Consider the following 26,833-nt stretch of genomic DNA (forward strand, 5'->3'; position numbering starts at 1 on the left):
GCCACTAGAGGTATCAGTTTGGTCTTGAGGCCCATGCTCACCCTCTCCTCCAGGGCCCCAGGCACAGCAGGATGTTCACACTGACCCATGGCCTTTGGCCTGATGGGGGAGCTTCAGAAGCACTGCCACGCCTCCAGGGGCCTGTCCGATTCTGGCCACAGGCCTGGAGCTGCTCCTCTCTTCCACCCCAACAGCTGGTCTGCGCGGCTTCTCCCTGCCTGCTGGACCTTATCCCTGCCTGAAGTCCTGGCTCTCCACACCCAGGCCCAGCTCAGTGGAGTCAGTGCAGGCTCTGGCAGACAAATGCCCAGCTGAAGCTGGGCCCCCTGCAGTCAGTGCCTCGGCTCCCACCCAGCTCCCACCCTCCCCCTTTGAGGCCCCACCTTCCCCATTTCCAGAGTACAAAGACACCCCCCAACTCCTCTCATGCTTCATAGCCCTTTAATAAAATTCCACAAAGGACTTTCCTGCATATATGTGTAAAAACAAACTCGAGTAATGCCCTGAAGCAGGAGGTGGGAACAGAGGGCGCAGAGCAGAGCAGCCACAAACCCTTCTACGGCTGTGTCCTGCTCCTCCCGCCTGCCAGGGTCGCTCTGCAGCGAGCCCTCAGCAGACTGAATGGAACAGAAGAACAACGCAGGGCGGGCTCACTGGGCCACAGGCACCTCAGGAGCAGAGCAGGGGTTTAAACCCAGCTCTTAACAATCCGTCCACAGGGTTTGCACCTGTTGCCCACGTGCTTTTTAATAGCACCCCCTCTTCACTCTCAAGTGTCACAGTTTGTACAATACATTATGTGGTCACTCTCTATTGGCCACACTGAGCAGTGGAGGAGGGCGAGGGGGAAGGCAGGGGAAGTGGAACCCTCTCCACTTACCTTCCCAGCAGGCCCCTGGGCTCTCCCTCACCCCCATCCGGGGTGGGTGTGCAACCTGTGGCCTGGCCTCCGTTGCCCAAGATGCCAGTCAGCTCGCAATGGCTGCCGTGCCTCAATGTGTACTTCCCATTTGGGGGCCTCTGGCCAGTGGACTCTGGAGACCAGAGTGCAGGCCGTGGGAGCCTCAGATGTGTTTAACCTGCCGGCAGCCCCAAGGAGAGGTAACTGGTAGGAGGCAGTTGTGGTAGGTGGGGGGTTGCCATAGCCCAGGGGCAGCAGGCCCAGCCCCAGAGCCCCACGGTTACAAAGAGCGAGTCTGACAGATGAACAGCCTCAGGAGAGAGGGGGGAGCTGGCCCAACACAATGGAGGGGACTCTTTCCACACCTCATCCTGCGTCTCACTCTGGGGAGGGTGGCACTGCGGGTGGGGGTCTGCACAGTGCCCATCTTGTCCCATGTGTCTTGTCAAGTCCCAAAGCTCATGTCCCAGAGAGGCTGCCCCACAGCTGGAAATTCTGGGGCTTTTCGGACGCAGGCCATCTGGCATCTGTAGCTGGCAGATTTCCGGTCTCTGGGCTGGGATCCCAGCACGCCACCGTTCTTGAGATGGGGGCTGGCCTTCTCCTTTCTGCCACATAGCATCCAGAGGGGTTAAGAATCTGGCCATCAGGGTTATCTCAAAGAGTCTGGGCTCAGAACGGAAGGGAGGAAACCAGGCCCTCAGCCAAGGGACCACTCAGAGGGCCAGCCTGGCCGAAATGCACCTGCCCCAGGTCCAGCCACGGCTGCCCATTCTAGACCAGGTGGTCTAGATGGCCTCAGAGTTTGGGGAGTCAGGAACAGGGTCTGCAAAAAAAGGAGAAGCTGAGTGAATGGGAACTCCTTTGTCCTTCACCCCACAAAGTCAGCGAGGAGGCTGTGAGGATCTCCCAAGGAGGGTGAGAGCAGGGCTGATACTCTGCAGGTTGAGGGAAGCACTCACCTAGAGACGGGAAGAAGACATCCCCGGGGCCTGGCGGAGACAGGGGAGTGCTGGGCTCGGAGAGCAGGTGCCGCCCAGACTCAGAAGGCTGCCGCTGGGCCACGTAGGACAGTGGGGGCCTGGGCTTGGCCTCTGGCATCCCGTGAGGGGAAGGAGAGACCTCATAGCCGGGGTTGTCAAGTCCTTGAGCATTGCCGCTAGAGAATCAGAACCGAAGGTCACTGCGCTGCCTGGGTTTAGGGCCTCTGCCCACCCCGCTGCCCTCCTTCTCTCCTCCCTTCCCATCCCCTGCCTTCCTACTTCCGGCCTCAGCAGCCCCTCCCAGCAGGAAAGAGGATCCAGCCAGCGAGAAAAGGCCACGGCTGCACTCTCCCACCCGCCTTGAGCCGAGGGCATCTGACCCCAGCTCCGCCCTGTGTTCTGACCGTCTGCCATGGGTCAGAAGCACTTCCAGGACATTGGCCTCAGGAATCTGGGGACAAGTTTCTCTTTGGTCAGTCAAGTCAATGGCATTAGGATTGAATGTCCCTACAGTGGGTCTTGAGCTGAAGGGAGGGTGCTCTTTATTACCCTCTTCCCTCAGGAGTGGGACAACCTCTAGAGACCCCTCTAACGCTGAGGTCCCAGCTGGGTCACAGCAGGCCTTTGACCTGTCTTGAAAATCACTCCTTTCAAACACCCAGAGGAGGTCCGGGTTTGATGCTGCAGGCCCCAGAGCCAGTTCCTGAGTGTGGCGCATTCCCGAGCATGCCCTCCATGCCAGGCTCCAATGCCAGCTTTCGCTCAGGGCACACCAGCACACACACCCCCATCCTCTCCATCCCCGACCTCCTGTGCCTCTCTGAGCCCCATCAGCCTCTGCCCATGTGGGCAGTGGCCTGGCAGCTTGCTCCTCAGAGCGCCCTGCAGGGAGGGGCCGCAGCTCCAGGTGTGCTGGCCTCTTTGCATGTTTCGGTGTCTGCCCCTGCTCAGCTGCTTCCTCTCCCTTCCCCACCCCAGCCCACTGACCACTAAGCCCTGAAGGTGGGTTCATGGTTTATCCCAGCAGTGTAGGAGTTCAGCCGTCCGGGTGAGGGGTGGCAGAGAGAACAGCCAATGCACAGATGTGCAGGCCTCCGTGGCAGATAGCAGATGCTCTCCTAACCAGCTGTGCTCGGCAGCTAAACAGGGTTCTAAAGCACAGGAATATCTCCTTCCTCAAAGCTGCTTGGGGACACAGGGAGGACCAGGGAGGCCATGTCTGTGTGCTGACCCCTGTCCCAGTATAACCCGTGACCAGGAAAGAGAGGGGAAAGGATCCAGATAAATGTGGGAGTGTCGATCTGTCCTGGCTGAAAGTCTCCCCCGGCTTCTACATTAAATTCTGCTGCAGTTGGAGTGCAGGCACTGCCCCACAGAGCCACAGGCACCTGGAGGCAAGAAGGGAGAAAGCCTGCCAAGCTTTCAGCCAGGGCAGGGGCAGCTGCAGGACATTTTCTTGGGGAGGTCTCCACGGGCCTTACCTGTCCATCCGCACCAGCTCCTGGGCACCTAGGGACAGACAGGCAGAGAGAAGCTGGTCACAAAGGGAAGGCTTCCCCAGACAACACCCCTGCCCCTGCCGCCAGATGCCCCTTGGGGACCGGGAGCCAGCCCAGGCCGGGCCGTGCCCAGCCCCAGGTCCCACACCCGTCCGATCAGAAGGCCTGCATGTGGTGCCCTGTACACGAGGCCTCAGTGGCCAGTGAGACTCAGCCTGCATCTTACAAGTGTGTAGGACATTTGTCACCAGGAGACCACAGGCAGCGCATGCTTTCTCCTATGGTGGTATCAGACCTTCAGGGTTTACGTGTCACCCAAAGGCCTGTCTCCTGAATTTGCTGTTTCCCATCTGGACATTTGCCACGGTCTGGTCTTCATCTGTGATTTCTGGGTGGAAGTCCTGCAAGGTCAGTTCCTCTTCAGAGGGTTCCTGGGCCTCTCTGTCCCATCCTCCATGTTGCATAACACAGTGGCTTCAGCAGTGACATCTGTTGGAGGATTCTTGGGAAGCCTGAGACCCCATCGCTTCTTAGCCATCCCACCACTGTCTGCTCCTCCTCCAAGTGGCTGCCACCCACCCCAGTTGCGGGGTTCCCCACCCCCCAAACTGGACACCAACCAAATGCAGTGCCTCCAACTTCCCTCTTTCTTGCAGCCCCCCCGTACTCCCACGGATCCTTCTTGTTTTTAAGAGCTTTCCTGCTGAGCACTATGGGGAAACAGATGGTGGGGGAGGGGCACAGCAACAGACCACGCAGAGAAGTTGCACAAAGTTCCCAAAATCTCTGTGGTGGTGGAATCATGGCCCTCGTTCGGCGGGGACTCCTGTGCTTTGGGGTTCGTGTGGGTTCCCTATAGTCCCTCTGGGGTGAGGGTTGGCAACCCCACCTTAGAGTGGGGAAACCAGGCTCTGTCTCCTGGCAGATGGGCTTCCGGCCCCACCGGCCCCTGCAGCACACCGCCCTCCTCAGCGCTCCCAACCCTTTCTCTCCCCTTTTCCCTGCGGGGCTCCCTCCCAAGCACACCCTCTGTACCAGGCTCCAAGCCACTCAGCCTCTGCTCTGTGGCCTGATTCCTGCCACTTCCCAGGTGACTTCTGTTCCCTTAATTTCAGCAGCTGCTTCTCCAGAGTCTAGATCAAGAAAAATGGCCCAAATTGCCGCTCCCTCTCCATTTTGCACCTGGCATGTCTAGCTTGGTCCCCGCTGGCATCTCTTGTGTCTGTCTCCAAAGATTTCAATCATACAACTCGTTTCTTTTCTCTTCTTTTCTTTTTTGGAAAGGGTGGAGGGACTGGCTTTAGAAATACTTTGAATATATGTATCTATTAAATGGAGAGATACGAGGCTATGAAGGGGCCGCCCACCATGGAAACGGCCCGTTTGGTTTCAGAGGCTGTGCTCGGCATCAGGGACAGTGTGGGCCCAGTCCTTCAGCATCCACTTCATCTGTCCCTTCCCGGTCCCTTTGTGTGAGAATCCCTCAGAGGTGTCCCAATGTGCAGAGTAGGAGGTAGTGGGGGCTGACCCCAGTTTCCTCATATCCTCAGGACACCCCACCCCCTGTCCCCCAGTGTCCTGGCCAGGGGACGTCCCCTCTCTGATTTTCCTTCCTCCAGCCTGGAACACAGGGCAACAGTCTCAGATCAACCTCTGGGGACCCCGCGGGGCAACAAAGGCAGGAACAGCAGCGCCTCCTCCCACATCCTCTGCCTGGAGCGCTTCCCAGTCCCTGTTCCCTGATGGAGGCAGCGCTGGGGTCTGGAGTAAGGGCGGCAGGGTCACCCGTTTATCTGGAGCCGAGCCTGGCAAAGCACCTCTCCCTCCTCGCCCCTCACCCACCTTCGCAGAAACGCTGCACAGAGGAGCCGATGGCAGCGCTGCTGAGATTCTCTTCCTGGTTGAGCCCCCAGCTTCCTCTTTCTGCTCCAACCACTTTACCTGCCCCCACCCCCACCTCAGGGCATTTTGTAGGTGGGTTGTGGTGTGTGTGGTGAGATGGGGATGTCCTAAGAGTAAGGGAGAGGCGGCCACAGCCCCTAAGGGCCCTACTGTGCAGCTCCATGTTGGGCCCCCAGGAGAGAGGGGTGTGAGCTGTCCCCGTCGTCCAGCCGAAGGAAGTCAGGTGTGAGCCAAAGCCACCTGGTGACAGAGGACCTCTCCCTGAGTTCCCTTCTGCAGCAAAGCAGAGGGAAAGAGTTGGGGGAGGTGCTGCGAGGGCCACGGTGTGGGGGGAATGGTCCCCATGCTCCTGCTCCCAGGGAACTCAGACTTGCCAAGGCTAGTGGGTGGGATCAGAAGGGCAAAGGGCAATATCACCCACAGAGGAGTGTGCAAAGGTGTTTGTGACCCTGACTTGAAGCCTGGCTCTACCCCTTACTTGCTGGGAGGTTCTTTAAGCATGTTGTTTAACCACCCTCTCTGTGCCTCAGTTTGCCCATCTGTAAAATGGGGACAATGAGGGCAAAGTGAGAGAATGTATATAACAAGCTTGGTAGGGTACCAGGCACAGCAGCTTTGCCAGTTGGGGGTTGTTGGCTATGACGCTTATGCTGACAAGCATTTTTATTTATATGGTTCGATTATATTCCCTGGAAAAAGCAGGAGCGGAAAGCTCTGAGTTTGAGTCCCAACTCTGCTACTTACTAAGTTAAGTAACATTTGGTTAGTTATTTAACCCTGCAGATTTTAGGTTTCTCAGCTGTAAAAGGAAAGAGTTGAACTAAGTTAGGTCCAAGATCCCTCCCAGTCATGATAATCCAAAGGTCATTTTTGTCCCAAATATTGCTAAGCTAACAAAAAAAAGCTCACCCATACATTACATCAGGTCCCCCCAAAATCTCCAAGTGGCAGCGTTTTTATAAACCAATTTGAACTGCTCCCTGTGATTACTCATTCATCAATAGATATTTTTTGAGTGCTGAGCCAGCACTGCTTGGGGCTGGTGGGCACTCAGGCCCTGCCAATGGCCCAGCTGAGCCCCCTCCGCTCCACCATCAAGCTCAGCTCCTTGCTGGGCCTGCAGTAGCTTCTGCCTGCCTCTTGCCTTTGCTAATCCCAGGGTCCAAGCTGGCAGCTGGGGCAGGTCACTCGCACTCACACCCACCCAGGAAGGTAGGGATACTCACGGCGGTTGGAGGTCACCTGCCTTTGCTTGTAGACCAGGAGCAGGATGAGGGGAAGACAGAGGATGCCCACAATACAGGCGCCTGTAGCCAGGGCGGCAGCCGTGATGCCTGCAAGGGCAGAGAGGCAGCCAGGGTGAAGCCCCGTTCACACTGTTCCTCCTGAGGGGAAACTGAAGGCCAGAGAGAGAGGGCCGGGCAGCGGAGGGACCCGCTTTTACCCAGGCCTCATAGCCAGACCCTCAGTGACCTGCAGAGGCATGGTAGTTCTAGGCACCCCTTTCAAAGGCAGCCCCATGCCTTCTCCCCAAGTGGTCCCAAAGGGTACAGAAATGACGCCAGTTGCTTACAGCTGAGGCAGCTCCCAGAAAGAGCGAGAATGGTCTTCAGCCAGCCACTGGGGACAGCTCAACTGCCCTGGGCCACAGGTCGCTGCTCCCTGAAAAAGGAGAGCAGGCCCTACACAGACCCCACGCCACAGAGTTCAAGGTCAAATGGAGCTCAAGTGATGAAAAACTTTTGGAAATAGACAGTGGTGATATTTGCACAACCTTGTGAGCATAACTAATGCCACTGAATCATAGACTGAAACATGGTTAAAACTGCCAATGTTATGTTTTACCACAATAAGAGTGAATTAATAAAGAGCCACACTTATCTCCTGAGAGACAGCTTAGCTCCAGGGCAGAGGCTCAGGAAGAGATAAACTTCCAGTCACGCGGCAAGAACTAGAAAAAACGTGAATTCTTATCTGATATTTAAAATTTTCTAACTTTCTAAATTACAAAAAGCAGTTTCAGCCAAAAAATAGTTTAAAGTGTTTTCCTCCAAAGAAGGAATCAGGGGCCACGGTTTTCTTGCGTGAGGTTTAGGTACGTCTCTGCATCTGCAGCATCTGTGCGATGTGCTTTCCATGTGACCCTGCTGTTCCCACATAGCCCAGCTCGGACAGCTCCCCTGCTGGGCACGGAGATCAACTTCACTCTGCCTCGGGCTGTAGCACTCTGCTCCCCCGAAAACGCACTGACACAGCCCCTGTGGGGGACGTGCGGGTCGATTCCATTTTTCAACACAACCCATAACAGAGCGATGCCCATCTCGTGTCTGCACCTTTGCTCACTCAGGCAGGTCCACCTGTGTATGAATTCCTAGCAGTGAAAGCCCTGAGCCAGAGAGTATGTGCGTTTTCAGTCTGTCTATTGCTAACTCTCCCTCCAGAAAGGTTGCGCTGTGCCTTGCTCCCACCGACAGTGTGAGAGGCTTGCTTTATTTTTGTCTGTCTGCTGACTCCGGGACTTCAACTGGGAACAGAAACAGACGCACCCTCAGAACCACAACCAGTGTAAACACCCTTGCTTCCCAGTGTTAGCCCTTCCCAAAAGATGGGCCAGGATATCTCGTCACAGTGTCCACTGGGCACCTGGCAGCTTCGGGAAGGCACAAGGGCTGTGGTCTCAGGTTGCCTTTGCAAACTACTTATTCAGGCTATGTCTGCCTTGTCATGTTGCTAAACAGCCCGATGGTGTAAACAAGCTTTCAGGGGTTGGTTCACACCACAGAAGAGAACAAACTGTTTTTCAGTCACCTTACAAGCACCCACGGGTGCAGGAACGGCGGCTATGCTGATTACAAAGCAAATCTGACTTCGTGTTAAAGCAGGCCTCTCCGCAGATCTCAGTGAGGCTGTGTTCTGACATGGAACACCGGAAGTGAAAACGTTCTGTAATTCAGGCGTTGGAGCAGTTCTAGACCCCGCCTCGGGACCTTGCCCCAGCACCGGCAGAGAGGCGGGTTGCAAAGCGCTCTTTCCTAGCGTTCAAAGCAGGTTTCCTCTGGCTGGTGGAACTTTTGATGAGGTTAGTCAGGTGCTCACTAAGTCCGGCTCCCTTTTGGCCAATCTCCCTGCCTGACTCCAGTCCCAGGGCAAAGGTAATCCATCTGCAGCCCCTCTTTGGGGTCAGGACTTGGTTTGCTTACAGCCTGGTCTGAGAGTTAAGGCTGAGACAGGAAGGTTGGGGGGGAGGGGGGGCAGAAGTTTGGGGACTGTTTCATGGATTCAACAGCCCCCTGAATCNTCACTAAGTCCGGCTCCCTTTTGGCCAATCTCCCTGCCTGACTCCAGTCCCAGGGGAAAGGTAATCCATCTGCAGCCCATCTTTGGGGTCAGGACTTGGTTTGCTTACAGCCTGGTCTGAGAGTTAAGGCTGAGACAGGAAGGTTGGGGGGGAGGGGGGGCAGAAGTTTGGGGACTGTTTCATGGATTCAACAGCCCCCTGAATCCATGGGTTTCTCTGCAGAGTCTAGCCTCCACTGTAGCTCCCCACCCCTCCGCACAAGCATAGCCAGTACTTGGGCGCGAGGTGGGGTTGGGGGTCTGGGCGGCTCTGCTTAGTAGCAATCCAGAGCCAGGCTCATCCTGGGAAGGTGATCAGGCACAGGCAACAGGCAGCTTCGGGCCCTCAGAGCAGGATGCGATGGGTGGGGGGTGGATGTGGCCGGCTCAGAGGTCTTTATCCTGGGCCTGCTAGTGCCCTGGGGAGTATACAGAGGAGAAACTTGGGCGGGCTGCCTGGTTCTCCAGGGAGGTGGCTGGATAAAAGCGAACCAAAACATTCCCCTATGGTGAAGGGTAGGAAGGGAGGTTGTGTCTAGGGAAGGAGAGCTGGGGTACCCAGCCCCCTTCTCTGGGGTCGGTGAGAAACCACAACCCCTAGCAATCTGGGGCTTCTGGGGCACCAACTTCCTCAGTCTCACTCCTTTCTTGTTACTTCCCCTGACCTCAGGCTGACATGGGCTTTCAGATGATTTCATACATAGACTAGCTGCCCTCCTGCTTCCCAAAGATAACACGAGCAGACTGGGCCGCCGTTAGAGGAGGAAAACTCACAGCTTCTTGGCTGGAAGCATCATTACCTGATCAGGTGCCCAGGCAGGCTGTGAGCAGGGGCTGGGACCTTTCCGAAGGTAAGAGGCATGGAGGGCAGCGCACAGCGGCCAGCCCGGGGCCCACTGAGCACCTGGGGCACCAGGCGAATGTTTCTACACGCACTAGGACGTGTCCGCTGCCTGCTGCCATCTCCTTGCCATCTCGCCTTGGCGCAGGGATGGGCGGGTTGACTTCGGAAGCCAGGCCTGGGATTCTGCACTAGAAGTGATAATGGCCGGCACTTAACACGGCACTTACTCTGTGCCAGGCACGGTTCCTAGCACGTCACGTATGGAACACCACTGTAGCGGAAAGGGAGCGCGGTTGTAATCATCTCTGTTAGACAGATGAGGACACAAAGCCCAGAGGGGTTACACAACTTGGCGGGTTTCACGCATGTCACTGCACTGCCTTTCTCTAGAACGAATTCCACATTTTAAGCTGAGCGTTCACACAAAACGTGGAATTGTCACTTTGCTTGAACATCTAGTGGCTCTGGCAACCCTCGGCCTGCCTCTTGGCATGCAGCAGTTGGAACTGCACTTAAACACTGGCAGCGGGGCGCCAGCCACAGTCTCTGCCCCTCCCTAATGCCTTATTCACCAGCTCCCTGGCCTTGCAGGCATTTGAGTCAGCCTCTTAGATAACACATTTGTCTCCCTGTAGTAGGAAAGGGACACACTTGCTCTCGTATCTCAGCACACATGGTACCCAGAGAATGGACACACTGTCTGAACCCCCCGCCCCACCCCAAAGTATAGCTGGGTGTCTTCTTATCTGAGACAGTGCCCGCCACAGGACCAAGACACCACCACAGCTGTAGCCTCCAGACCTGCAGAACCAAGAGTCTGGAGGGGATTGGAGGGGACCCTGGAGGTCTTTAAAGCCATCTTCTGGCCCTCAACAGCTGCAACAGAAGCAAACATGTCCCTCTGGCCCTCAGGGAGCCAATTCATTCTGGACAGTAGCTCAGAGAAACAGGGGGCAGGGTGAGGCTGCACAACCCCATGAATTAGAAAGGAAGACAGAGTTAAAACCTGAGGGCAGAGGTGCCCAGCAAAGGAAGTCTGACCCACTTTTGGCAGTCAAGTTCAAGGTTCTGCCTCACCCTCTGGCTCTTATCAGCTGGTCCCCTAAGATTTCCCAAGTGACTTCTGATTCCTTAACTCTAGCAGCTGCTTCTCTAGAATCTAGAGCAGAAAAAATGAACCCCATTTCAGCTCCCTCTCCATTTTGCACCTGCTTTGTCTAGCACTGCACCCCCCCGCCAGCCCCACCCCAGCACCCTTGTCCCTGTCCCCAAGACTTAACTCATACAACTAATATCAGAAAATCAGTACTGACTGCAGGGCAGGTAGCCCGGCACTGAGGCAGGGTTTGTACTCTGAGAATCAAGCACTCTGGCCTCTCCTCCTGGATCTGGGTCTGAGAGACTGGGAGCATGTCCCTTCACCTGCCTGAGCCTCAATTTCCCCATCGGTGAAATGGGGAGAGTGGCGGAAGCGGCTGTCTCTGCAGGAGTTCTGTAGGAGCTCCTGGAGGAAGAAGTGGGACGGGGTGGCTGCTCAGAGTGGAAGGAGCGATGGGGAAGTGGGCACTCCTGTGTCCCACCAGGAGCAGTGCACCCTGTCCTGTACACAGGCATGGGCAACTGTGCTCAGTCTCGAGACTGCTGCGTGGGAAGGAGCCACTCAGAGGCCCCTCTCCACCCTCACCAGGGAGTCGCTGGTGGAGGAAGTGAGGACGGCAGTGGCTTGGTGTCGAGTGACATGTTAGCTCTGCGGTGTGCAGGGAGAGGGGCTTGAACCAAAGAGTTTCTGCAGTCCGTGTAGGTCTGCCTCAGATCAACATGGGTTTGCTAATTTTGTTCCTGGCTGGTCTTTTTAAAAGGAGTGGTCTGAGTAGAAGGTCACGGCAGCCTCTGAGTTGGGGTTTAGCGGAGGCTGCAGTCGAGCTGCCCCCGCTCCTGCCCTGGTCTTTGGCCATGTGCTCCCAGAGGGCAGAGAGGAGGCCTGTACTTCTGTGTCTCCAGGGCCTGGGCAGTGGCTGGTCCACACTGGTCCTCTGAGGGTCCAGGTGCCCCTTAGACCAGTGCACCCTTCCCCCACAGGCACCTCTCTGGGAAAACACCAGGGCGCTGTTACCCACTGCCTGGCACAGCCCCTGAGGTGGGACGGGTGCAGTGAGCACGGTCCCAGCTGTGCTGCCTTTATTGGCTGTGCACATCTGGACCAGTCAAGTCACCTCTCTGGGCCTCTTTTCCCCGTGTATGTGAGGTAAAGATGGTGATGCCTGCTTCACAGTGTTCTTAGCAGAATCCACAAGATACTGGTAATTGGAAGGATTTAGCACAGGGCCTGGCACACAGTAGGTGCTCCAGGAAAGGTAATTCTGTCTCCTCCTTGAGCCTCTCCCTCCTCCCCCACCCATGAACAGAATAAGGACACTTTAAGTAGTTGGAGCTGAGCAAAGAGGCCGCCCCCATAGCCCTCCAACCTTCCCGAGAGGCAGAAGACTGCTGGTGGGCAGGAGGGGAACCCACTGACAACAAGGTCAGCAGCCTGTGGCACCCAGTACCTGTCATGAGGTCATGAGGCCAAAGGTCATTGCCAGGGAGTCGGGAGCTGGGACTCTGCACCCAAGGGTCTGGGCGTTGGGAGGGGAGTAGGCTTCTGGGGGCTGCATCCCAAAGGCTCAGGTAAAGAAGGAGACAAAAGCAGAGGAGGAGGAGTGGGGGTTCCTTGGGCTCGGGGGGATGAGGTCAGAGTTTAGGACAGGGTCTGGGTCCAGGGGGACAGAGGAGAACAGAAAACCCAGAAGGGCCAAGAGGACGGTCCCTTACTTTCACTCTCCCTGGGGGAAGCTGGGTATGCGATGCACTTGGATGGCGCCTCTTCGCCTGTGGGAGCGAGGAGAAGGGTCATTAGGTGGGTGTCAGGCCCAGGAGGCCAGCGAGGCGTGTCCAGGCTGGTGCGCCCCTCTCCTGCCCCAGGTACTCATGTTGCTGCCTGCTTCGAGTGGTGGCCGGGGGAACCCACACATGCACACGCACACACAGACAGAGGCATATTCTCCCTGTACGGCCGGGCATGCCCCACCACCCCAGGAGCATGGGGACACCTGCCCTTTCCGCACCCCTGTCCCACCCACTGCCCCTTGCCCTCTCACCTGGAGAAAGACCCGCACACACCCACACTTCCCAACAGTCATTCGACCGGGCAGACCCACACCCCCGGCTGTGGTGCAGTTGTGAACAGTCACGCTCCCAGCCCAGGTCATACACACTGTTCCACAAAAAAGTCCCACCGTCACAGACAGAGCCACATACACCCTCCCTCTCCACCACACGAGAGCTACATACACACAGCCCCACGTGCTGCGGCCGCCCCACCTCACACTCCGCCCCAGACTGCCACTGATGTAGAATCACATGCCCTTCAGCACAGTATTACTCAGTCACCCCGCCAGACACAGCACCACACCCCCACAGTCACACTGTCCTCGCTACGCACCCTTCCCGAGAGGCACACATACTGTCCCCACAGGATGCCACCCCGATGTCCCGTATGGGAAGTGCTCACCTGTCTGCACCTGCAGCTCCATGGCACCTTGGACCCTCTGCTCCGAGTGGTGGTGCTTGATCTCCACCACGAGGCAGCAGTAGAGGCCGCTGTCCACCAGGGTCAGGTTAAGCATGGTGATGGAGAAGTTACCATGGTGGTCAGAGATCGACTCTAAACCATGGTGGCGGACCAGATCCTGGCTGGTGTTGGCGGTCTGGTGGCTGCCATGGTGCAGGTGAAGGTTCTGGAACGTGAGGTTGCGAATAGGCCGCCGAGTGGAACAAGCCTGCACCTCACCCCGTAGGCTGCGAAACCATGTCTTATAGAAGGTCACGTCGTGCCCTTTGGCTGTGGAGCCCAAGATTCTGCAGGTGAGGGTGACGTTCTGCCCCTCAGGACACACATACAAGGAATACGGCGTGGCGACCTTGAAGGTTGTCGCCAGACCTGCCCAGAGAGATAAGAACCTGTCACCTGCCTGAGCCAGTGCCACTCTCAGTGCCTGCACAGTGGGGAAGAACCTTGGCCTAGGGGTCCAAAGATGGGAGTTCCATACCTACAGGCCCCAGGCAAGTCAGCTGACCTCCCTGAGCCTTTGCTTATTCCTGAACCCGGCTCCACCACGGAGCTTCTCTCTCTGTGGGAGAAGCCATGGGAGCCTGCCCAGCTGGGGGATCCCCCCACCCCAGGGGCCCTGGCCACTGGCCAAGGAGTAGAAGAGACTCCCAGCTGGTGGGCAGACCGAGCCCAGCCAGCATGCGTCCATCTCCCAGGTGGAGCTTGCTCCCTGGCTCCAGCTCCCACGCCCCGCACCCCCTGCAGGCGCTGTGGCTCTGCCCATGGCTGGTCCCTGGCACTTCTGACCTCCATGCCCAGCAATGATCGGTGGGAGGTTAGGAGGGAGGCAGGATAGGAAGCAGACAGGCTGTCTGGAAACAGCAGCCCTTTGTCCTGGACCAGTCCTCTGGGGGCCATCAACACCGCTGACCCTTCCCACTCCCGAGGCTGGCATGCCTTCCCACCGCCTCATCACTGAGCACTAATGGAACTCCTGGGTGTGCGAGCCTGTGCCAGATGCTGCATCTCATCCGTAGGCTGAACAGGTGGCCTCCCCTTGGGAGCTTACAACCTAGGTGGGCAGACGAGGCCTGCGTTTGCAACCAAGTTACCCCACTGGCTGAAGGGCAAACTGGTGCCCGCCTCAAGGCACTTGTAGGAAAGAGGACATCCCCTTCCTGGGGATGGTTAGGAGACTTCAGGAAGGACGGAGGGCCTTTGAGGTTGATGGACAGGTAGGGTTTCAGCGAGCAGAGAGGCTGCCCCAGGCCAGGTGGTGGGGAAACTGGAAAACCAGTGGTGTCTCAGGGACAGAGACCGGGAATGCGTTTCCATCTGGCCCACTCACCAGCCTGCCACCCAGCCTTCGAAGAAATATTTTCTAGTTCACTTTGCTTTCAGTAAGCCAATGATGTAATCCCTGGTCCTCTTTCCCTCGTCCCCCACCCCTCAGCATTGAACTGTGTTAACCCTTAAAAGCACTGGCCCTTGAAGACGGAATGCCAGGGCTGGAGGCCCCGCTACCCGCTGTAGGAGCCTCGGTCTCCTCGTGCATGAGAGAACATGTCACCTACAGTAACACATGGCTATGAAAGGGCTGAAGGGGGGAAGACGAGAGCACAAGCTGTGAGTGCTAATGCCCTCTGCAGACAGAGAGAGGAAAGCTATGATTATTACATGTTAGTGACATTTTCATTGGCATCCCAGGGGCAGTTGGGAGTTAAGCAGACAAGGAAGGAGAGTTTGGGAACATGTATAGAATCCAAACAAGTATGTCCTTTGCGTTGCCATTGCCTGAACCCAAGAAAACACCACTTCCTTCAGAGGCCCCTCCCCTGCCTGCAGAGCCTGGGACCCACCTGCAGCTCTGAAGGCCCTGCCCTGTCAGGGTGGGGGGCAAGGCTTTAGAATTGGACCAGTGTGCACTGGAGTCCAGTAACTATGAGTTACTTAAACTCTGAGGCTTGGACTCCTCATTTCAAAACGAAACATGAGAATATCTACCTGCTGGAGCTGAGGCAAGAATTACACATAATCACCCTGGCTGGCGTGGCTCAGTGGACTGAGCGCGGGTCTGGGACCTAAAAGGTCGCAGGTTTGGTTACCAGTCAGGGCACAGGCCAGGACCCAGTTGGGGGTGTGCAAGAGACAACTGATGGATGTTTCTCTCCCTCTCTTTCTCCCTCCCTCCCCCTCTAGAAAAGAAAAGAATTACACACAATTTACATGAAGTGCTTGAAACAGCCTTGCTAGGAGTTGGCGCGTGATGCATGGGAGCTAGAGGGGTCTCTGATTCATTTCAGCAATTGAAGAAACAGTTCCTAGGAGTGAAAGATAGTTCTGCACAATAGAATGGAAAAGCCAGCTTCAAAGTCTCTCCCACTAAGGTGTGAAAGACAGATAACAGCACGTGATCCCGTCCTGGAGCTCTGCGTATTTAAAGCAAAGTGTGTAAAGACAGGAAGGCGTGGCCCCAAAGAATGTGTCTGCCAGGGTAGAGTTTTAGGCCCCAGGAGGTAAAGAAGACAGAACACACTGGGGCCTCCCAGTCACCACCCACAAGTGAGAGGGAGCCATGTCCAGGAGCCCCAGATATAAAGGATGTCATTGCTAAGGTCAGCAGAGATTTCAGAACTTCTTTGGCAAAATGCTGGCCTCCTTTTCAGGCAGAAACACAGAAGCCCAGAAAAGGAAAGTAGTTCCCCTGAAGTTCCAGAGGGTGTGAACTCAGAACCTGGAGAATGGGGGCTTCAGGTAAAGCAGGATCTAGTTAGAACTAGAAGAAATGGAATGTACTGTGTGCCATGCTACGTGTTTTATGTCCATCAACCCTGTAAGATGGGTGTCGGGTTTTTTCCTGTTTCACTCATAGGGAAACTGAGGCACGGAGATGTTAAGTAACTCACTGAAGATCACACCGTAAGTAAGCACAAGAGCCAGAATTAAATTCAGGCAATTGGACACTACATTGGAGGAAAAATAAAAATGGTCAGAAACTGGCAACCCACAGGCCACATCTGGCCTTCAGACAGATTTTGTTTGACCTGCAATGGTTTTCACATTTTTTTAAGATTGTCAACACTAAAAAACCTGCAATTTTATGAAAATTCAGACTCTTAGCTTCCCTTTGAAAATCAAGAAATTAACTCAAAACCAGCGTTCCTACAGGACTATTATCAACTAGAGCTGAGTAGCAGCCTCCCATTTTGATGGTGCATCAGTATTCCAGTTTGCCGCAGTCCTCACTACTCCCTAATATTGTACCTGGCCTGCTTTACTCTCTCCCCATATTTACTTGGTCCCAGGGACATTGGAGTTTGTGGTCCATGAGTGTGGCTCCTTGGTCTAGCCAGTGAGGGACTCTACTGCCCAAGCCCATCCCCCTACAGATGGGACCCTAAAGCTCAGAGAGGAGATGATAACAGCAGGGTTCCCGGCAGAAATCTGGCAGAGCAGGGACTGACCAAGTCTTCTCCAACTGCCTACCCATTACTCTTACCTCCACAGCAGACCTGATGGGAGAGGAGCCCCAGACACCCAGCTGTGCCCCTGACAGTCTGGACTCCCCCTCACAGGCCCGTGCCGGCGGTGAGAGGAGGGCCTCAGAACTGCAGCTGTGCCAGTATGTGGAGGTGGGGAGTGGCTAGGGAAGGGACCTTTCCGGGCACTCTCAGGAAGGATAACAACAACAAAAGCACCCACAGAGGAGTGGACTCCGGGGTTTTCTCTGCCCTGGACCCCCATCGTCCCCAGCAGGCCGCAGGCCATGTGGCAGCTCCTACCAGCACCTCTCCCAGCTGGTGCCCCGGGATCCATTTTCCCAACATCACCTCCAGCCCCAGAACTACCCCAAGCTGGGAGGTGAAGCCAGATCCAGCAGCCCTGGGGGCTCTCAGGAGGGCTGGCTCAGTGGGTGGGGCCACACATCTGAAGCAGAGGCAAGGGGACAGGCAGAATAGAAGAGGACGCAAGAAGTAGAGCACAAAGCGGAGCTGGGTGGGGACTGCTAAGGGAGCAGAGTCATGGGTGGGGCAGGGCTGAAATGTAGGCAAGGTGGGGCAAAGCTTGGGGTGGAGTGGGGCGGGGCTGGGTGGGAACAAGCAGCAGGACCTCCAATGAGGGCATCAGGCCCAGAGCCCTCAGGGTCCTAGCGATGGTGTGAAGGGTCACAGAACTACCCAGAGAGCAGTGGGCGGGGCTTTTCAGCCCCTGCAGCAATTTTCTTAAGAACCCACAGGAGGGCACAGAGAGAACTGGGGTTCAGAGGCAGTGGGAGGAGGGGCATTGCTCAATCTCCAACCCCTCACATACCCCAGAAGAACCTCTTCCCCTTTCAGTAAAAAAAACGAGAAGCTAGGATTCAGGTTTGGGGGGAGCAGAGGAGGGTGTTCAGTTTCAACAAAAGAGTCAGAAAGGGGTAGGCCAGGGATCCACAGGATTTTGCCCTGCAGGGAGAGAAAACACCTCATTTGTTGTGCCTGAGATGCCCCCTCAGGATCCAGGGCAGCCTGTTCTTGGGAGAACACTCAAGAGCTCAGTCTTGGAGAAAACAGTGCGCATGCCGTCCACAGCGGCACATGTGTTATCGGGGAACATACATACATATAATTCCAGCTGGAGTTAGAATTATTGAGCGGGAGGATGTTGCTCATGGTCCGAGCAGATCCTTTTGAACACCTGGGTCATTCATTGTTCAGGCACTGGGGAGAGTGAGCGGGAGGAAGGCCCCTGGCGCCAGGGCGGCGCCGACGTAGGACAGGAAGAGAGCCTGGGGCCTGAGCCTGTGCCCCTTGGGAACTGTCCCTTCACTGTGCTGCCCTCCGAGCCCAGGCCCCTACCCACCACTGGGTAAGAAGGCAAAAGCACCTAGATGGAAAGTACTATGAACCTGGAACATTCCAGGTCTCAGCATTCAAATCTTGGCCTGTGTAGTCAGACCCCAGAACCCCTGTCCCCACTTAGCCACCCCTACTGTGTGCCCTTAGGCAGGTCCAATCCTTTTCTGGGTCTCACTTTCTGAATCTTATCTTGAGAAGATTCCCCAAGTCCCTCCAGCTCGGAAGCCCTACAGCACAGGGGAATGGCTGCCTATCTCAGGGCAGAGACCCAGGCAAGAAATCACAGGGGGTTCGAGTGCTTCTTATGTGTTAGGACTTGCTGAGCACTTTCTACTCCTCTCACTTAATTCTCACAACACCCCCCTTTTAAGATGAGGGAACAGACTCAGAGGAGTCAAGCAACTTGCCCAAGGCCACACGGGCCTGTGAGGCTGAGCCGAGACCCACGCCTGGACATATCGGACTGCAGCCAGGAGCCCCTCTCCTTCTAGTGGCCAGGGCAGGCGCCTCATCCTCCAGCTACTCAGTGTGTATTGACCTTGAACTGACTGGACTCTGCTTTCCACACAGCCGTCCTTGCTCTGCCTCAGGCCAAAACTGAAAACATCAATCTTGCATTCCACAAATTTTTACCAAGGTCCTAACCTGAGCCAGGCCCCAGGCAAGGCCATGGGAGTACCGTGTTCTAGAAAGGACATCCGCTCAGAACTTGCATCTGCCCCTTTCCAACTCAGGACCCTCAACCACAGTTGTGCTCAGCCTCTGGTAAGAGGTTCTGTTCCAGCACAGGGCAAAGGACCTCTTGTCTGGCTTTGTCTGGGGAAGCTAGTTTTCATGACCTTCATCTCATCTCTTTCCAACCCAGCAGGGGCCTGGTGAAACTCTGTGGGCGTGCACGAGATGGGTGTGTGTGGGTGTGGACAGGCTTGTGTATTTTCCCTGGTGGGGTATAAGCTTAGCTGGCAGTTGCTAAGGCAACCTCCCAGCCTTTGGGGGCGGGTCCCTATCTTAACTGGTTGGGCCAGAGGCCCCACCCAAACAGCTGAACTCTGTCGGGCTGCTAGAGCGCTTAGTAAACAATTACTGATCCTCTGTTGTTGATGGCCCTGTAAAGCAGCAATAGGCCAGGTCCTCACCCTCAGACGGAGCTCCAGACAGACCGGGCTGGAGTCCAGCTCCCTGCCAGGCCCTGTTCCCCAGGATGGTCCATGAAGGGCGTAGGGAAAGGCTAGGCTCTTTCTTTATCAAGATGCAGAACACAGAGGGAAACAGAGGCAGGAACCAATCAGGACTGAGTCTGCCAGCACTAAGCTCCAGGACCTGCCCCTGGGAGAGTGGCGGAGGGCCTGAAGCCAGTAGGTCCACCCCTGGGGCTACGTGGCCATCGAGGACAAAAGGCATCTCAGATGTGTTTATTGATACCTGCCCCTGCAGGAAGTGCCCATCCATTCACATCACCAGGGAGTCGGGGAAGGGGAAGCCAGGCTCTATTGGAGGAAGCAGCACTTCCAGCACCTTCAGAAAGCATCTGTGCATCCGGGGCTGGAGGCTGGAGGCCAGCACACCTCCCCCAGGAGGGCCTGGACTTGTGGCCCGAGGCCCTGCGGGGGGCTGCTTCTCTGGTGACTCCTTCTCCACTCCCCAGGCCCTCCCTGAGGATGACCATGCAGCCCACACTACCAGCTCCAGCCAGCTACTCTCAAGACCCTGTGCTGTGAAGGCTTCTCAAGGTTCAGGTTCAAGTGTTGCTGTGCCATACCCTCAGGGATGGAGGCTCAGCGGGGTGGAAGTAGCTGGTGCTTACTCTATGCAGGGCATCATTCTAATCACTTTCACATGGATTTTCTGATTTAACCCTCCTTCTCTGTGAGGTAGGTACTATTATCACCTCCATTTTACCAATGAGGAAACTGAAGCACAGAGAGCTTAAGTAACTCACAAAGAATCTCATGACAATTAAGTGCTGGTGCTAAGATTCGAACCCAGGTAGTCTGGCTCTGGAGGTCTGCTGGCCCAGACTACCCTCTAGAGGGACTAGAGGCCCCACCTCTTTGCTGCAGATGGACAGGGGCCTCACCCATAAGGACCCAGCTTGTTTAGACCCCTGCCGGTGAGGCTGCAAGCTCCCTCTGCCTTTCCCACTGTGGCCATGGGGTGGCTAGTCGGCCCTGACCTGGGAGAGGACTCGCTGGGGCCTGCTGTATTTTCCCGGGGCGGGGGGGGGGGGGGGGGNGGGTGGGGGGTGCGACAGGAGCTAGGAGAATTCGAGGCTGGAAGCCCAGAGAGGCCCTCTGAATCTGTGCTGGCCTCTTTCCCTTCCACCCAGAGAGCTGAACTGTCCTCTGCCACCAGGGAGCAGTCCTTCCAGTGTTGGGTCTGCTTCTGTGCTGACAGAGGGGAGCTGGCAACATTCACAGCACCGGTCGTTTTAATTTTATAACATTAAATACACTGAATCACGTGGAGAGAAGGTTATTCCCTTTTCAGTTCTCTTTCAGTCCTGATTACATCAAAGGGAAAGTCTCAGTTTGCTGCCACTGTGCCTTCAAAACATCTGCCATTGGCTAAGCCCCTTTGGTTTTGGTTTGGCTTTGGGGTTTGTTTTGTTTTGTGCTCTGCAAAGGACAGCAGGTTTCGGGTGTGGAGTCTTCCCCAGGCTATCGTTTCTTACTAGAATTTACCCTTATTTGGTCTTCCTATTTATATACTTTTATAATTTCCTTCTATTTATAGCAAGTGACCCTGGCTTCCCATTTATGGCAGTGATAGGAACTTTCCTTTGCAAATCTATTTACTTTAGATTTAGTAAATGAAAGAATAGATTTAAAGGCAAAAATACATGTTATGAAAATAGGCAGACACTGCAGAAATCCCGAAGTGGACGAACACACGACCGAAGCTCAGAAGCGCTGCCACAGGGCTGCGCTTCAGGAGCGAGCAGGCAGCCGCACTGAGACCACATCACCGGCCCACCGTGGCCCACATCAAGGGGGCGTGCGCACCCGTGGCCCCACCCGCAGTGAGCAGGCAGCCAAGGCGGGACTTGCCCCCATGTCCCCAGGGGGGATGAGATCTTTGGAGGGAGGTTAAAGGAACTGGGTATGCTCAATTTTGATTGGTAATTACTGAGCTGCTGACGGGCCTGATGGTGGCCACTGTCTTTCCTTCTGGGGATGGTCAGCCAATGCAAATAGGATGAATGTGGAGATCAATTGCCAGAAATACCCCACTGAGTCCAGAAAACCCTGAGCCCCACTTGCCTTGAAGTTGAAAAGTCCCCATCCCTGCCCTGTCCGGTGGCTTAGTTGATTGGAACGTTGTCCCAGACACCAAAAGGTTGCAGGTTCCATCCCCAGTCAGGGCATGTGCGGGTATGGAGGTGAGGTGGTGCCTGTAGGTGCTACAGGGACCAGACCCAGCCTGCACATCCTTTAGACCTCCAGGGTTCTGGAGAGGCCAGTCCCCGTGAAACCAGGCTCTGGTCACTCCATGGGGCCTAGTAGGCAGCAGGGAGCTCAGATGCGGAGCCGAGGGCACCTGGCCTCTGGAAGCCAGGAAACAGCATCATGCCACACAGAGTTTGCCAGGTGCCAGGCACTGCGTTAAGTGTTTGTTCACTGACTCGGCACAGCAGCCCTCTGAGGGAGGCACTGTCATCACCCCCGTTTGAGGGATGAGGGAACTTGCTCAGAGGCACCGAGTAACTTGTCCAAAGTCACAGAGCATCTTGGGATTTGAACATTGGGCTAACTGGCTCCCAAAGCCAAACGGTTAAGTAGTGGAGCTATAAGGGAAGCCCTGGCATGCAGGGTCCCCCCACAGGGTGCCATTGGGCGTGCCTGTGCAGCTAAGGGGATCCAAGGGTCTGTCGGAAGCTGTACTGCCAGTCTCCAGCTCACCCTCCCCTCGTGAGGCCGCACTACTCCTGGATGAATAGTTGGCCTGAAACCTGGGGCTTCAAGCTCAGTGTGTGGGGCTGTCTGTGCTGGTTGAAGGGGTCGCTGCCAGGAGGCCCTGTGTGTGTATGCATACAGGGAGGTGGCCCCCTTCTGCTTCCAGTAAGTGCGCCTCCCCACCTCCCCTAGGGAGGTCAGGTCCCAGCAGGGAACGTTTGCCCTGCTTGGGCAGTCCAGAGACAGGCTCCCCAGTATTGCTGGATGCCCCTGGCATTGGGTAGACGTTCCCTCATAACCATGGGCTGGCCTGAAGGCTGTTTTTCACCACCCACAGCCTCTGGGCAGAGGATTGTAGATTTCCCAAGAGTTGACCATTGCTCCATCAGAGGCTTGTACCATGGGGTTACTCAACAAGGCCCTGCAGCTCTGTTTACTTTGAAGGGGAAGGTGGAGTCTCTCCTCGCTGGCTGCAATGTACCTCCAGTGCTGGCCCCAGAGTTTGGGACTCCTTGGTCAGTCTATGAGGACATGACAAGGACAACATGGGCCCTAGGAATGCCTATGGGGAAGGAGAGGCTCAGCCACTTTTTGGGTCTGCTGGCTCTTAGCTCCCTAAGTGCCTCCCTCTACCCAAGTCATCCTGTGCCAGACCCAGAAAAGCTGTATCCTCAGCTGTTCCTAGACTCCTGAGCATCATACTCACCAGCACCCTTCTCCTGGGTGATGGCCCAGCCACAGAGCTAGAGAACATACTGCAAGCTACCTCCATCTGACCTTCCCAGACATGATGTGTTTGGCTTGAACAGTCCTGCCCAGGGCAACCTAGCACCTTTGCTGGCTGGCAGGCAGGCCTTTCTGACCCATGGAAACCCCTGACCCTACCTGCAGCCAGGCCTCGCATCTGACATCTCCCTCGCACACTGTACTAGGCAGTAGGGGAATATTCATTAGTGTGCTCATAGTACAGTTAAGAGTGCTGAGTCTCAGAGTAGTTCAAAACTAGGGGAATTCTTTCTGCGGAAAGCTGATTCAAGCCCTAATTATCTCCCTGAGCTGGGCCTAGGAAGAGAGGGAGTACCAAGCTGTTTGAATAGCCAGAGCCTCTCATGGCGCAGGCTCCTGGCTGTGTAGACAATACGGAGCGAGGGGCTCTGGGCCTCTCTGCTCCTGGCTGCTCCGCAAGCCGGTCCCTAAGCCCTAGTTCTCTAGAATTCAGTTTCCCAAATCAGGGCTACTGAGCAGAGAATAGCCCAGCCAGGGGAGGGTAGGAGAGGGGTAAGAAAACAGAAGGGCCTCTCGGGGTCGCTTGGAGAGGAAGGGACAGGGCAGGTGGAGCAATGAGCTCCTTCCTGTCTGCCACTGTCCCCTGCCCCTTCTAGAAACTATGACCTGACATGAGCCATGGCTTTGGTACTGAGACTGCCCTCCTCCCCAGCTCTCTCCCCAGGATGGAGTATCCAGGCTGGAGTTTAGGCAGCTCTGCCTGTGGGCTCCCTCTTCCTTATCAGAAGTCCAGGCCAACATCCAAGCCCTGAGATATCATGCTGCCCGCAGGCACCCACTTGTTTCTCTTCTTCAGACCCACCCATTGGGTCTCTGTGCCAAGCTCCCCACCTCCCTCCTGCCTCCCTCTGACTCCTTACATGACTCACACTTTCCCTGGGCCCTCCCCATAAAGTTTAGTTCCACAGGCTGCCTGCCAGCCCCCCCACTCCACTCCTCCGCCCCATTCCTACAGGTCCAGCCTCTTCAGTTCTGGGAAGGCAAGAACCAGAGGCCAGGCTGTGGCTACCAGGACCTCAGCCCTCCTCCAGCAGCTGCTGTGTCCTGGCCAGGATATCACCTGGTGTTGTAACAGTTTGGACTTTGAAAAAGGAAAGTGGCACCTCCTTGTGTAGGGCTTCTGTGTTTGAGCTGAGGAAACTGAGGCCAGAAAGATGCCATAAGTTATCCACAGACCCAGAAGGCACTCATGGCTGAGCTGGGAAAATGTCCCACATTCTCCCCAGTGCCCCACATGGGTCCCTGAGCTCAGCTTCTCTAGGATGCCAGGAGTCAGCTGACCACTGAACTCGCAGCCATCCGACCCTCAGGATAAGGACAAGGTGGGCACCCACGTCTGGGAATGCACCAGTGGCTTGCATGGCTGAGCCAGGAGTGTCACCAGGGGGCTGAGCACAGGCTGAGAGCACCACACCCCCTGCACCCTGTGAGGTCCTGGAACCCTGAGGTGGGAGGGACAGGGAGATGCCACAAGTGTCAAAAGCCAGTGGTACCCTAACTGGTGTGGCTTAGTGGCTTGGGCATCATCCCGCTAACAGAAAGGTCCCTGGTTCCATTCCACTCAGGGCACATGCCTGGGGGGCAGGCCGGGTCCCCAGATTGGAGGTGGGAAGCATGCAAGAGGCAGCTGATTGGTTTTTCTTCCTCTCTTTCTCCCTCCCTTCTCCTTTCTAGAAATCAATAAATACAATCTTTTCCAAAGAAAAAGCCACTGCACTATCCACTAGAACGCCCTGGGTCTGTCCTCACAATGTCCACCTGTCCTTCTGCAGAAGCTGCTCTCACCCTGGGCTCTCTGGACAGGAGAGCAAAGGGGTGGAGAGGCAGCTGCTTGGGCAGCTGTCACAGAGTAGAGATGTGCCCACCTCCCAGCCAGGGCACTTGACAGAGACGCTGCTGCCTCCTGCCAAGCGGCCCCAGCAGCCTCCCTGCCAGAGGGTGGGCGGCACAGCAGGCTGAAGGGGACTCCCAGGGTGTCCCCTCCAGGCTGCGAACCCCCCACCCCACCCGCTGTGTTCTCCCCATGCTCTGCTTCAGTGCCCAGGATCCACTGAACTTACCTTGGGAGGCAGCCAAGAAGAAAGCGAGGAGCACAGGCCCCCAGCACTGGCCGCTGGCCTCTGGGACTGGGGGGAAGCCCATGTCACCTTCAGGCCGTGCGGAGTGCGCCTGGGGCAGAAGCGGAGCTGCGGAAGCGCAGGGGAAGTCTTGGTAGCAGGGAGCAAACACACGCGGCAGAGTAGGAAACCTCCCGGGCGAGTGAGTGAAGTGAGGAGTGCTGGAGAGCCAGCGAGTGAAAGCAGCTAGCGCCTGATGCCTGCTCAGCACCCCCACCCCACAGCGCCCCCAGGAGGCCGTAGAGGGCACTGCCTCCAAGGGCCCATGGGAGGAGCTTCCGCTGGTTTGCATCATAGGGCAACCCGCCAGTGTCCCAGCGAGGCAGCTCCGCTCGCTCTCCACTTTAAGGCCTTTTTTACTCTCTCCGCTTCCTCTTTGCAGAGGATTAGTGTATTTGCACAGCCTGAGAAGTACAACTCTGTGTAACTTAGCATAATCATCATGGGCTGTGTCTGCTCTTACCCTCCAGCCCTTGAGTCGCCTGGGGCCTCGAGCTGGTACCGGACATCCTCCAGCCCAGCCCAAGGCCTGGTATGTGGTAGGCACTCCCGGTTGTAGGATGAATTAGTGAAAAAAATCTAACTGTGGAGCAGACTTGACTGTAGATTCCAGAGCGTGCAACGCCCTTGTGCACACCTCACACAGATGTGGCACAGTAAAGGAGCACCCCTACACTAGGGCACACGTGGGTGTGTGCGCAACATCTGGCAGCGTGTGCTAGAGCTAGTCACCAGTGCCCCTGTCCCCTGGCTGCGGTCTCCCTTCCCACTCTGCCCCATCTCACTCCCCATGCCTGGGCATCCTTAGCACACTTGCACACACCCCCACCGCGGGTGCCCCGCTCTTGCACCCGCTTAGCACACCAGCACCCTGGTGATGTCTCTCTCCTCCCCTCCAAATCCTCCTCATGTCTCAGGGCTCAGCTCATGTCCTTCCCCTTCGCAAAGCGCTCTGAACTTCCCGAGGGGGTCCCCTCTCCAGTCTTTATATCCACACCCCTTTAGCCATCACACCACACCTTGGGTGCCAACCAGGTGGTGTCACCTGAGCTCATCTGCTCTTCTGAGCTAAACCACGAGCTTCTGGGGACAAGGGCTTCTCCTTGGTGTTTGGGAGTCCCTGGCACAAAACTGGGCGTGGAGAAGGTGTTCTGTGCACTCTTGTCTGAATGGGGACATTGATGAATGAGTAAGGGAGTCCCTAAATGGAGACGTGGAGGTGACAGTGACTAGGCCAGGGACTGGAGGAGAGGGAGGGCACAGCCATTGTATCCATTTTACCTCCTCCTGGCTGAAGCTTCCAGGAGCTTTACTGTTCCATCAGGGATCTTGAGCTCATGGGCAAGCCCCAGGCTGAAGGAGAGAGGGCGACCAGAGTCCATCTGGGCCGGGAATCATGGTAGTGAGACTGGGGTGGCCAGGCATTGGGGTGCCCTGATCCAAGTCAGAGGCTCCGAGAGCTCTCAGCCTTCCCTCCCGGGGCAGGAAAGACTACAGAGAAGGAGGGTGGGTGTCCTGCTACTACTGGATGACCTCATGCAGGCCCAATGCCTCTGGAGCCAGGGAGTCCCCTGGGGATGGGAGCCCCAGAAACTGCGAAGACATAACCCAGGTCCTTGATCATGACCCTGATCTACGATCCCACTTTGGGAGGCAGCCCAGGGCCCTTCCTGCTGGCAGAGTGTGAGCTCTTTCACTCAGAGAAGGTACAAAACCCAGTGAAATCAGGTGGGGACCGGGCCCTCTCCACGACCACGGCCATGCGCTGGCAGAGGTGGGGTCCCTCAAGGGTGAGACCCTGGAACACCCGCCTCCCACCAACCCTCCATATTTTCCTGGGCTGGCCTTGCCCAAACCACACTTGAAAGCAAAATCCTTCTGCCCCAGGGTCTGGAGGGTAGGTGAGGATAGCCAGGGATTAGGGGGAGGGTTGCAGCTGCCTCCCAAGCCCTTCCCCAGAAGGCTAGAGCACCTGAGCCTGCCCGGGACACTCTCCTTCATCTCCTCCCCCCACCACACTTCCCAGCAGCTGAGCCCCCTGGGCTTGCAGCAGGGGGCGGGGGACACAGAGGCATTGCCCAAGGTGTGGGCACGGTCCAGAAACCGCAAGCACTGTTTCCTCAGTGCCAGGGCAGGAAGGGCTCA

At 56.3% G+C, this 26,833-nt stretch overlaps 2 protein-coding genes across 2 annotated transcripts in view; one reads left to right on the top strand and one right to left on the bottom strand.

Moving 5' to 3' along the window:
- CDH23 (cadherin related 23) overlaps positions 1 to 26,833 on the top strand; it is a 427,421-nt gene that overhangs the window by 352,850 nt on the left and 47,738 nt on the right. The gene's annotated exons all lie outside the window — the stretch shown is intronic.
- On the bottom strand, positions 425 to 24,899 carry VSIR (V-set immunoregulatory receptor). The gene is made up of 7 exons (XM_037055830.1): positions 24,632 to 24,899; positions 13,016 to 13,444; positions 12,277 to 12,333; positions 6,512 to 6,619; positions 3,366 to 3,393; positions 1,864 to 2,060; positions 425 to 1,727 (listed from the first exon to the last, which is right to left on the bottom strand). Exons 1-7 carry the CDS (start codon positions 24,711 to 24,713, stop codon positions 1,690 to 1,692), a joined length of 939 nt encoding a protein of 312 aa, XP_036911725.1. The 5' UTR covers positions 24,714 to 24,899; the 3' UTR covers positions 425 to 1,689.

Source organism: Sturnira hondurensis, unplaced genomic scaffold (genome assembly GCF_014824575.4).
Source record: "Sturnira hondurensis isolate 20B ecotype Veracruz unplaced genomic scaffold, ASM1482457v3 Scaffold0008761, whole genome shotgun sequence".
NCBI classification, from domain to species: domain Eukaryota; kingdom Metazoa; phylum Chordata; class Mammalia; order Chiroptera; family Phyllostomidae; genus Sturnira; species Sturnira hondurensis.